Raw genomic sequence first — 12,364 nt, 5'->3', positions numbered from 1 at the left:
TTACTGAGTTTTTATCAGGGTTGGTTGTTGGATTTTATCCATTGCTTTTTCTGTGTCTTTTGAGATGGTCATGTAGTGTTTCTTTCTGCAGTTAGGGTGAATTACATTGATTGATATTTGAATTTTTATTCAACCTTGCATTCCTGAGACAAACCTCACTTGGTCATGAGGTATTGTCTTTTTAATATATTTTTGAATTAGATTTCCTGAAATATTATTAAGAATTTTTGTATCTGTGTTCATGAGGGATATTATTCTGTAGTCTTCTTGTAATTTTTTTTTTTTTCTGTCTTTGGTATCAGGGTAGTGTTGGTCTTATGGAAGGAGTTGCAAACTATTCCTTTTTAATTTCTTGGAAGAGTTTATATAGAATTATTATTATTTCTTCTTTAAATGTTTGGTAGAATTCCCCAGTGAAGCCTTCTGGTTCTGGAGCTTTCTTCGTGGGAAGGTTTTTCACTATAAATTCAATTTAAAATTTGGGTATAGGGCTCTTCAGGTTGTTTATTTCTTCTTGAGTGAGCTCTGGTAGTTTGTATTTTTCAAGGAATGTATCCATTTAATCCAAGGTGTCAAATTTAAGATTTTCTCTTTCATTGGTTTTAAGAAATTTGATATACCTTAAAGTCGTTTCTTTTGTGTTTCCTGTGTATGTGGTTTGTTAAACTTCTTGGATTTGTGGGTTTACAGTTTTCATCAAATTTGGAAAATTTTGGTCATTTTTTCTTTTTTTTTTTCTTTTTAAATATTTATTTATCAAAAAACCCATACACTGTTAGTATAGACATTGTGCAAGGTTAAAACATATTCAACCATCAAGATACACATTCAGGTCTTCCCTGGTGACACAGTGGTTGATAGTCCGCCTGCCGATGCAGAGGACGCTGGTTCGTGCCCCGTCTGGGAGGGTCCCATGTGCCACAGAGTGGCTGGGCCCGTGAGCCATGGTCGCTGGGCCTGCGTGTCCGGAGTCTGTGCTCTACAGCGGGAGAGGCCACAGCAGTGAGAGGCCCGCGTAAGTTCTAGAGGCTGGAAGTCTGGGGTCAAGGTGCCAGCGTGTTTGGGCTCTGGTGAGAGCTTTCTTCTTGGCTTGCAGATGGTTGCTTTCTTTTTGTGTCCTCACATAGCAGAGAAAGAGGAAGAGGAAGAGGAAGAGGAAGAGGAGTAAGAGAGAGAGAGAGAGACGGTCATTATTTTTTCAAGTTTTTTTTTTTTTTTTTTCTCTCTACTATTCCTCTCCACTTTTCAGGGACTCCATTTACACATATATCAGGTCACTTGAGTTATCCCACACCTCAGTGATGCTGTATGCATTTCTTAAAGTCTGTTTTCTCTCTGCATTTCATTTTGGATAGTTTTTTATTGGTACGTCAATTCGTAAGTCTTTATTTATACAATGTCTAATTTGATGTTAGTCTCATCCAGTGTAATTTTTATCTAAGACATTATAGTTTTCAAATCTAGAAATTCAGTGTCGATCTTTTGAAAAAATATATTCCATGTCTCTACATAACATGCCCAAACTTTCCTTTAACTTCTTAAACATATGCAATATGTATAACTAGTTTAATAACCTTGAATTCCCAGCTTCATCTCTAATTTAGGAGGACCATTGGGCTGCACTAGGTTTCCCCTCTTTGCACAGTGGCCTAGAAACTCTCTCCAGGCAGAAGGCTGGGGCAGTTGTAGGGCTCGCCTGATTTGTTTCCCATTTCTCAGGGATGACTGTTCTTCGTTGCCTGATGTTCAGTATGTTGAAGCCATTGTTTTACTTATTGTGTCTTTTTTCTTTTTAATTGAAGTTGATTTACAATATTGTGTTAGTTTTAGGTGTACAGCAAAGTGATTCAGTTGTGTGTGTGTGTATATATATATTTCAGATTATTTTCCATTATAGGTTATTACAAGATGTTGAATATAATTCCTTGCACTATACAGAAAGTCCTTGTTGCTTACCTGTTTTATGTATGGCAGTTTGTAACTGTTAATCCCATACGCCTAATTTATCCCTCCCCCCTCCCTTTCCCCAACAACCATAAGTTTGTTTCCTATGTCTGTCAATTTGTTTCTGTTTTGTATGTAGACTCATTTGTGTTATTTTTTTGGATTCTAAATATACATGATATTATATAATATTTGACTTATTTCACTAAGTATAATATTCTCTGGGTCCATCCATCTTGCTGCAAATGGCAGTATTTCATTCTGTTTTATGGCTGAGTAACATTCCATTGTGTTGATGGGCACTTGGGTTGTTTCCATGGCTTGCCTGTTGCAAATAGTGCTGCTATGAACATTGGGGTGCATGTAGCTTTTTGAATTAGGGTTTTCGTCTTTTATGAATATGTACCAAGGAGTGGGATTGCTGGATCATATGGTAGCTCTATTTAAGGAAGCTCCATACTGTTTCCCATAGTGGCTGTATCAGTTTACATTCCCACCAACAGTGTAGGAGGGTGCCCTTTTCTCCACACCCTCTCCAGCATTTATTATTCGTAGACTTTTTGGTGATGGCCATTCTGACCAGTGTGAGGTGATACTTCATTGTGGTTTTGATTTGCATTTCTGTAATAATTAGCGATGTCAAGCATCTTTTCACATGCCTGTTGGCCATCTGTGTGTCTTCTTTGGAATAATGTCTATTTAGGTCTTCATATTCTGTCTGTGTTTTTAGTTATTTTCAGTGACAGGATAAGTCCCTTTTACTCTGTATTGACCTGAATCAGAAGTGCCAGTATTATATTTGAAAGGAACAAATTTGTATTTTTTTAAAATTTATTTTTGCATATATTTTTTTAGGTTTTTTAAAAAAAATATTTATTTATTTAATTTATTTTTTTGGCCGCGTCAGGTCTTAGTTGCGGCATACAGGGTCTTTGTTGAGGTGTGCAGGATCTTTTGTTGCAGTATGCGGGCTTCTCTCTAGTTGTGGCGTGCGGGTTTTCTCTTTCTAGTTGTGGTGATTGGGCTCCAGGGCACGTGGGCTCTGTAATTGTGGCACAGTGGGCTCTAGTTTAGACACACGAGCTCAGTAGTTGTGGCATGCGGGCTTAGTTACCCCACGGCACGTGGGGTCTTAGTTCCTGGAGCAGGGATTGAACCTGCTTCCCCTGCATTGTAAGGCGGATTCTTTACCACTGGACCACCAGGGAAGTCCCACAAATCTGTATTTTTAAAATTGCATTTTATGTTAGACTTCACTATTCCATTAAATACTCCTTCCCCCCATTACTGCCAATTGCTGAAACTTAGTGCTGTTTTTGTTTAATCCATTTCTTATTCCCCAAATAATTTAGCTGTTAAAATAAAAATAGACTCCCCCAACTAAAATTAAAAAATGAAACGAAGAAAAAAATCCAAATTTTGAAAGTACATGTTGTTGAGTTAAAAGTTAGTAAAACCTCTTTGGTTTTTATTGTTAAGAGGAGTTGCTGCAGGGGGCAATGAGTTGAAACCCAAGGTAATTTAGTCGGAAATGTGTTAAAGGAAGAACACCTTTTTCATAAGTGTTATATTCCCAGTTTGGTAATAAGTATTTTGCTTAGATATTTATAGTTTATATTTTGTGTTCCAGATAATCAAGCAAAACAAAGATGAGCTTCATCTGTGGACTGCAGTTTGCTGCTAGAAAATGTGTTTTCTTCCGATTTAATTTACTGACCAGCTGGAGAAAATGTAACACACAAGCTGTAACCTCACTGGACTGTCATCAAGTGAAAATTAACAATATAGTAAATAAGTCTCTGGGCTTGGGAGTAAATCAGGGTGATAGATGGACATTTTTGCCTGAAAAATTAAAAGTCTGTAGGGCTTTTAATAACAAAAGAACTGGCTGCCTCTTGAGCACCAGAAGTAAGGAAATTTGGATGATTACCCAAAAATGTACTGCATGGAATAACTCTTTTTCAAGACAGCTACTGATGAAAGACGTTCTAGTAGTTCCTGCTCTTTCAGTGGTGCATCCTTTAAACTGTTTACCCACAAGAGACATCAGGAGTTTCCATACTTCTCCACGGCTTCAAGCTGCTCCGGTTCCTCTCTTGTTGATGATTCTTAAACCAGTGCAGAAGCTACTGGCTATCATTGTGGGCAGGTAAAATACTCTTTAAAATATAAACTCTTATCTTAAAAAGTATCTGTAAAACTCATTTTTAAAGAAAACTTGATAGATTTCCCTCCCATAATTAGCTCAGAATTCAGTTTCTAAACAGTTGGTTCTACTCAGTTTTTTTATGTATGCCTTAATAATCTTAAAATCATTTATTGCATATTACAGTACAGAAATGTGATCTTTAAAAATTATTCTTGTATATTTTATATAGACACTATTTAAAAGGTCTTACATTTATGATTACAAGAATCAGAAATGTTTGTTATAACTCACGTATAAGAACTGTACTTACAAGCAGTCCTTTTTAGTTCATGGAATTTGAGACAATGGATCATGAAACTGAAGAACTTTGCTTACTTAAGAAAGGACTCATTCCTAGCCACGTTAACTCTTAATTAGTATTTATTATTTATTTATTTATTTTTCTATTCTGTTTCCGACAAATCTTTATTTTCTCTTTGTGATCCTTTATAATACTTAATGTTTTTTTTAGCTAAGTAATACTTCATATTTAATTTAAAACTCCCCCTCATAATTCTGTTTTCTCTTATTTGCTCCATGAAGATTGAAGAAAGGTAAAGTTAAGTATTGTCTCCTTATAAACTTTTCTTATGTTTGATAACTATGAAGTGCCGTCTAGCCTTCTTACTTCCATACTAACCAACCCAGTTTTCTTTTTATCAAAAATCAAGGACCTGTACTCCGTAATTTATTGTGTTCTTTATGACTAGGCTTTGGCACTCAGAAAATATACAGCAAATTTAGCTCTCAATTTAAGTAACGACTATCAAAGAAAGCCAGAGCTAGACAATAGTTAAAGAAGTAAAAACATTTTATTCAGAACTTCTGCAGTAGGAGAAAAGAGACCTCAGTATAGAACCAGAGTCAGCTCTGAATACACCATGGGCTATGCGGGCAGGGCGGGGGGTCGGTAGATGGAAAACTACAGAGAGGAAACATCAGGAGCAAGTGGGGATTCCACCCAAACTGACCTACTAGAGTTATTGCTGAAGGCAGGTGAGGGTGATCAGATTTCACCTGGGAGATGATGAATGATAAGGGCAGATTGGGTGTCGTGATCAGATATGGAGGATGAGGGATTCTGACTTAATTGACCTAGCAGGATTCTTGCTAAAATTGGACAATGCAGAGATGAACACAGTAGTCCAAAAGACAAGGCCTATTTGAAAAAGAGTTCAGGGGAGTCTGAGTAGAGTTTGGGGGAGGAGAGAATCTTTGTCACAACTCAGCCCAAGCTCTTGGGCCAATAACTCTTTTTCATCCTTTTAAATTATTTATTTATTTTTAACCCTTTGTTGATATTACTATTGTAAGTCACCTAAAATTTTATTTTAGGATATGTTTTCATACATTCTAAATGGTAATGTCATAAACTTTTAAATGGGAAATAAGTATACTTCATAGTTTGATCTGAATCTTTTTAGGTTGAAACACTTTAAAGGCATTTTCGGTGTGTCACTTAACAAGATTAAGATAACTCAAAGAAGTTATTTTATAAAATAAATTTTGTCAAGAGGATGATGTATATATTTTAAATTCTTGTTGTAATTTCACAGATGAACTCATAGGGAAAAAGTTCTGTTCCAGTGCTGAAAACATTACTGGTTGTCAAAATGTCCATGAACCCTAATAAGCAGCAGAGAGTCTATTGTTGCCTGGTAGAATTGGACCTCCCCAGATGTTATCTATAAAATCTCTCATTTCCGTGTTTACAGTGCTTATGCTCTTTTTTTTTTTTTTTTTTATTCCTGTCTTACCCCTATGTTCTTGATGACATTTTTTTCTTAAATTCCATATATATGTGTCAGCATACAGTATTTGTCTTTCTCTTTCTGACTTACTTCACTCTGTATGACAGACTCTAGGTCCATCCACCTCATTACAAATAGCTCAATTTCATTTCTTTTTATGGCTGAGTAAAATTCCATTGTATATATGTGCCACATCTTCTTTATCCATTCATCCGATGATGGACACTTAGGTTGTTTCCATCTCCGGGCTATTGTAAATAGGGCTGCTATGAACATTTTGGTACATGTCTCTTTTTGAATTATGGTTTTCTCAGGGTATATGCCCAGTAGTGGGATTGCTGGGTCATATGGTAGTTCTATTTGTAGTTTTTTAAGGAACCTCCATACCGTTCTCCATAGTGGCTGTACCAATTCACATTCCCACCAGCAGTGCAAGAGTGTTCCCTTTTTTCCACACCCTCTCCAGCATTTATTGTTTCTAGATTTTTTGATGATGGCCATTCTGACTGGTGTGAGATGATATCTCATTGTAGTTTTGATTTGCATTTCTCTAATGAGTAAAGATGTTGAGCATCCTTTCATGTGTTTGTTGGCTGTCTGTATATCTTCTGTGGAGAAATGTCTATTTAGGTCTTCTGCCCATTTTTGGATTGGGTTGTTTGTTTTTTTGCTATTGAGCTGCATGAGCTGCTTATAAATTTTGGAGATTAATCCTTTGTCAGTTGCTTCATTTGCAAATATTTTCTCCCATTCTGAGGGTTGTCTTTTCGTCTTATTTATGGTTTCCTTTGCTGTGCAAAAGCTTTGAAGTTTCATTAGGTCCCATGTGTTTATTTTTGTCTTTATTTCCATTTCTCTAGGAGGTGGGTCAAAAAGGATCTTGCTGTGATTTATGTCATAGAGTGTTCTGCCTATGTTTTCCTCGAGGAGTTTGATAGTGTCTGGCCTTACATTTAGGTCTTTAATCCATTTTGAGCTAATTTTTGTGTATGGTGTTAGGGAGTGATCTAATCTCATACTTTTACATGTCCCTGTCCAGTTTTCCCAGCACCACTTATTGAAGAGACTGTCCTTTCTCCACTGTACATTCCTGCCTCCTTTATCAAAGATAAGGTGACCATATGTGCGTGGGTTTATCTCTGGGCTTTCTATCCTGTTCCATTGATCTATCTTTCTGTTTTTGTGCCAGTACCATACTGTCTTGATTACTGTAGCTTTGTAGTATAGTCTGAAGTCAGGGAGCCTGATTCCTCCAGCTCCGTTTTTCGTTCTCAAGATTGCTTTGGCTATTCGGGGTCTTTTGTGTTTTCATACAAATTGTGAAATTTTTTGTTCTAGTTCTGTGAAAAATGCCATTGGTAGTTTGATAGGTATTGCATTGAATCTGTAGATTGCTTTGGGTAGTAGAGTCATTTTCACAATGTTGATTCTTCCAATCCAAGAACATGGTACATCTCTCCATCTATTTGTATCATCTTTAATTTCTTTCATCAGTGTGTTATAATTTTCTGCATACAGGTCTTTTGTCTCCTTAGGTAGGTTTATTCCTAGATATTTTATTCTTTTTGTTGCAATGGTAAATGGGAGTGTTTCCTTGATTTCACTTTCAGATTTTTCATCATTAGTATATAGGAATGCCAGAGATTTCTGTGCATTAATTTTGTATCCTGCAACTTTACCAAATTCATTGATTAGCTCTAGTAGTTTTCTGGTAGCATCTTTAGGATTCTCTATGTATAGTATCATGTCATCTGCAAACAGTGACAGCTTTACTTCTTCTTTTCCCATTTGGATTCCTTTTATTTCCTTTTCTTCTCTGATTGCTGTGGCTAAAACTTCCAAAACTATGTTGAATAAGAGTGGTGAGAGTGGGCAACCTTGTCTTGTTCCTGATCTTAGTGGAAATGGTTTCAGTTTTTCACCATTGATGACGATGCTGGCTGTGGGTTTGTCATATATGGCCTTTATTATGTTGAGGAAAGTTCCCTCTATGCCTACTTTCTGCAGGGTTTTTATCATAAATGGGTGTTGAATTTTGTCAAAAGCTTTCTCTGCATCTATTGAGATGATCATATGGTTTTTCTCCTTCAGTTTGTTAATATGGTGTATCACATTGATTGATTTGCGTATATTGAAGAATCCTTGCATTCCTGGAATAAACCCCACTTGATCATGGTGTATGATCCTTTTAATGTGCTGTTGGATTCTGTTTGCTAGTATTTTGTTGAGGATTTTTGCATCTATGTTCATCAGTGATATTGGCCTGTAGTTTTCTTTCTTTGTGACATCCTTGTCTGGTTTTGGTATCAAGGTGATGGTGGCCTCATAGAATGAGTTTGGGAGTGTTCCTCCCTCTGCTATATTTTGGAAGAGTTTGAGAAGGATAGGTGTTAGCTCTTCTCTAAATGCTTGATAGAATTCGCCTGTGAAGCCATCTGGTCCTGGGCTTTTGTTTGTTGGAAGATTTTTAATCACAGTTTCAATTTCAGTGCTTGTGATTGGTCTGTTCATATTTTCTATTTCTTCCTGATTCAGTCTTGGCAGGTTGTGCATTTCTAAGAATTTGTCCATTTCTTCCAGGTTTTCCATTTTATTGGCATAGAGTTGCTTATAGTAATCTCTCATGATCTTTTGTATTTCTGCAGTGTCAGTTGTTACTTCTCCTTTTTCATTTCTAATTCTATTGATTTGAGTCTTCTCCCTTTTTTTCTTGATGAGTCTGGCTAATGGTTTATCAATTTTGTTTATCTTCTCAAAGAACCAGCTTTTAGTTTTATTGATCTTTGCTATCGTTTCCTTCATTTCTTTTTCATTTATTTCTGATCTGATTTTTATGATTTCTTTCCTTCTGCTAACTTTGGGATGTTTTTGTTCTTCTTTCTCTAATTGCTTTAGGTGCAAGGTTAGGTTGTTTATTCGAGATGTTTCCTGTTTCTTAAGGTGGGATTGTATTGCCATAAACTTCCCTCTTAGAACTGCTTTTGCTGCATCCCATAGGTTTTGGGTCGTCGTGGCTCCATTGTCATTTGTTTCTAGGTAGTTTTTAATTTCCTCTTTGATTTCTTCAGTGATCACTTCGTTATTAAGTAGTGTATTGTTTAGCCTCCATGTGTTTGTATGTTTTACAGCTCTTTTCCTGTAATTGATATCTAGTCTCATAGCATTGTGGTCGGAAAAGATACTTGATACAATTTCAATTTTCTTAAATTTACCAAGGCTTGATTTGTGACCCAAGATATGATCTATCCTGGAGAATGTTCCATGAGCACTTGAGAAAAATGTGTATTCTGTTGTTTTTGGATGGAATGTCCTATAAATATCAATTAAGTCCATCTTGTTTAATGTATCATTTAAAGCTTGTGTTTCCTTATTTATTTTCATTTTGGATGACCTGTCCATTGGTGAAAGTGGGGTGTTAAAGTCCCCTACTATGATTGTGTTACTGTCGATTTCTCCTTTTATGGCTGTTAGTATTTCCCTTATGTATTGAGGTGCTCCTATGTTTGGTGCATAAATATTTACAATTGTTATATCTTCTTCTTGGATTGATCCCTTGATCATTATGTAGTGTCCTTCTTTGTCTCTTCTAGTAGTCTTTATTTTAAAGTCTATTTTGTCTGATATGAGAATTGCTACTCCAGCTTTCTTTTGGTTTCCATTTGCATGGAATATCTTTTTCCATCCCCTTACTTTCAGTCTGTATGTGTCTCTAGGTCTGAAGTGGGTCTCTTGTAGACAGCATATATATGTGTCTTGTTTTTGTATCCATTCAGCCAGTCTGTGTCTTTTGGTGGGAGCATTTAGTCCATTTACATTTAAGGTAATTATTGATATGTATGTTCCTATTCCCATTTTCTTAATTGTTTTGGGTTCGTTATTGTAGTTCTTTTCCTTCTGTTGTGTTTCTTGCCTAGAGAAGTTCCTTTAGCATTTGTTGTAAAGCTGGTTTGGTGGTGCTGAACTCTCTCAGCTTTTGCTTGTCTGTAAAGGTTTTAATTTCTCCATCAAATCTGAATGAGATCCTTGCTGGGTAGAGTAATCTCGGTTGCAGGTTTTTCTCCTTCATCACTTTAAGTATGTCCTGCCACTCCCTTCTGGCTTGTAGAGTTTCTGCTGAGAGATCAGCTGTTATCCTGATGGGGATTCCCTTGTGTGTTATTTGTTGTTTTTGCCTTGCTGCTTTTAATATGATTTCTTTGTGTTTAATTTTTGACAGTTTGATTAATATGTGTCTTGGTGTATTTCTCCTTGGATTTATTCTGTATGGGACTCTCTGTGCCTCCTGGACTTGATTAACTATTTCCTTTCCCATATTAGGGAAGTTTTCAACTATAATCTCTTCAAATATTTTCTCAGTCCCTTTCTTTTTCTCTTCTTTTTCTGGAACCCCTATAATTCGAATGTTGGTGCGTTTAATGTTGTCCCAGAGGTCTCTGAGACTGTCCTCTGTTCTTTTCATTCTTTTTTCTTTATTTTGCTGTGCAGCAGTTATTTCCACTATTTTATCTTCCACCTCACTTATCCGTTCTTCTGCCTCAGTTATTCTGCTATTGATCCCATCTAGAGTATTTTTTATTTCATTTATTGTGTTTTTAATCGATGCTTGATTCGTCTTTAGTTCTTCTAGGTCCTTGTTAACTGTTTCTTGCATTTTGTCTATTCTATTTCCAAGATTTTGGATCATCTTTACCATCATTATTCTGAATTCTTTTTCAGGTAGACTGCCTATTACCTCTTCATTTGTTAGGTCTGGTAGGTTTTTATCTTGCTCCTTCTCCTGCTGTGTGTTTTTCTGTCTTCTCATTTTGCTTATGTTACTGTGTTTGGGGTCTCCTTTTTGCAGGCTGCAGGTTCGTAGTTCCCGTTGTTTTTGGTGTCTGTCCCCAGTGGGTAAGGTTGGTTTAGTGGGTTGTGTAGGCTTCTTGGTGGAGGGGACTACTGCCTGTGTTCTGGTGGATGAGGCTGGATCTTGTCTTTCTGGTGGGCAGGTCCACGTCTGGTGGTGTGTTTTGGGGTGTTTGCGGACTTTTTATGATTTGAGGCAGCCTCTCTGCTAATGGGTGGCGTTGTGTTCCCGTCTTGCTAGTTGTTTGGCATAGGGTGTCCAGCACTGTAGCTTGCTGGTCGTTGAGTGAAGCTGGGTGCTGGTGTTGAGATGGAGATCTCTGGAAGATTTTCGCCGTTTGATATTATGTGGAGCTGGGAGGTCTCTTGTGGACCAGTGTCCTGAAGTTGGCTCTCCCACCTCAGAGGCACAGCACTGACTCCTGGCTCCTCAATTTGGGATGATTTGTTGTCTATTCATGTATTCCACAGATTCAGGGTACATGAAGTTGATTGTGGAGCTTTAATCCGCTGCTTCTGAGGCTGCTGGGAGAGGTTTCCCTTTCTCTTCTTTGTTCTCACAGCTCCTGGGTCTCAGCTTTGGATTTGGCCCCGCCTCTGCGTGTAGGTCGCCGGAGGGCGTCTGTTCTTCGCTCAGACAGGACAGGGTTAAAGGAGCAGCCTCTTCGGGGACTCTGGCTCACTCAGGCCGGGCGGGAGGGAGGGGCACGGAGTGCGGGGCGAGCCTGCAGAGGCAGAGGTCGGCGTGACGTTGCACCAGCCCGAGGCGTGTCGTGCGTTCTCCCAGGGAAGCCGCCCCTGGATCCCGGGACCCCGGCAGTGGCAGGCTGCACAGGCTCCCGGAAGGGCGGTGTGGACAGTGACCTGCGCTCGCACACAGGCTTCTTGGCGGCGGCAGCAGCAGCCCCAGCGTCCCACGCCCGTCTCTGGGCTCCGCGCTTTCAGCCGCGACTCGCGCCCTTCTCTGGAGCTCCTTTGCGCGGCGCTCTTAATCCCCTCTCCTCGCGCACCAGGAAACCAAGAGGGAAGAAAAAGTCTCCTGCCTCTTCGGCAGCTCCAGAGTTTTCCCGGACTCCCTCCCGGCTAGCTGTGGCACATTAGCCCCCTTTAGGCTGAGTTCTCGCCGCCAGCCCCAGTCCTCTCCCTGCGCTCTGACTGAAGCCCGAGCCTCAGCTCCAGCGCCGCCCGCCCCGGCGGGGGAGCAGACAAGCCTCTCGGGCTGGTGAGTGCCGCTCGGCACCGCTCCTCTGTGCGGGAATCTCTCTGCTTTGCCCTACCCAGGTATGTGGGGAGTTTCTTGCCTTTTGGGAGGTCTGGGGTCTTCTGCCAGCGTTCAGTAGGTGTTCTGTAGGAGTTGTTCCACGTGTAGCTGTATTTCTGGTGTATCTGTGCTTATGCTCTTTTTATTACCTCTCCTTTGTCATGTTCTTGAGGGGTTAGTAGAGTTTCTGCTACTGAGCAATATTTGTTTCTAAAATCAGTTCTGAGATAGTTTCCCTTGTACCTTACTGAAGTACTGGCAGATTGTGTTGGGTGTCTGACCAGCAGTGGGGGGCAGTGGTGGTTAAAGGTATAGATCTGTTGTACCATAACACCTTCAGATGTGTATCTGAGCAGTTCATCCCTATTATATTGC

At 38.9% G+C, this 12,364-nt stretch overlaps 1 protein-coding gene across 3 annotated transcripts in view; it reads left to right on the top strand.

Moving 5' to 3' along the window:
- Positions 1 to 12,364, top strand: part of OMA1 (OMA1 zinc metallopeptidase) — a 110,038-nt gene that overhangs the window by 3,264 nt on the left and 94,410 nt on the right. For all 3 annotated transcript variants that reach the window (XM_060084096.1, XM_060084091.1, XM_060084087.1), the window contains exon 2: positions 3,575 to 4,093. In XM_060084096.1, the coding sequence (XP_059940079.1) occupies positions 3,594 to 4,093 (500 nt within the window). In that variant the 5' untranslated portion in view covers positions 3,575 to 3,593. The remainder of the gene's footprint in view (positions 1 to 3,574; positions 4,094 to 12,364) is intronic.

The sequence above is a fragment of the Mesoplodon densirostris genome, chromosome 2 (assembly GCF_025265405.1).
Source record: "Mesoplodon densirostris isolate mMesDen1 chromosome 2, mMesDen1 primary haplotype, whole genome shotgun sequence".
Classification (NCBI taxonomy): domain Eukaryota; kingdom Metazoa; phylum Chordata; class Mammalia; order Artiodactyla; family Ziphiidae; genus Mesoplodon; species Mesoplodon densirostris.
This window is presented reverse-complemented; position numbering and strand designations above follow the sequence as displayed.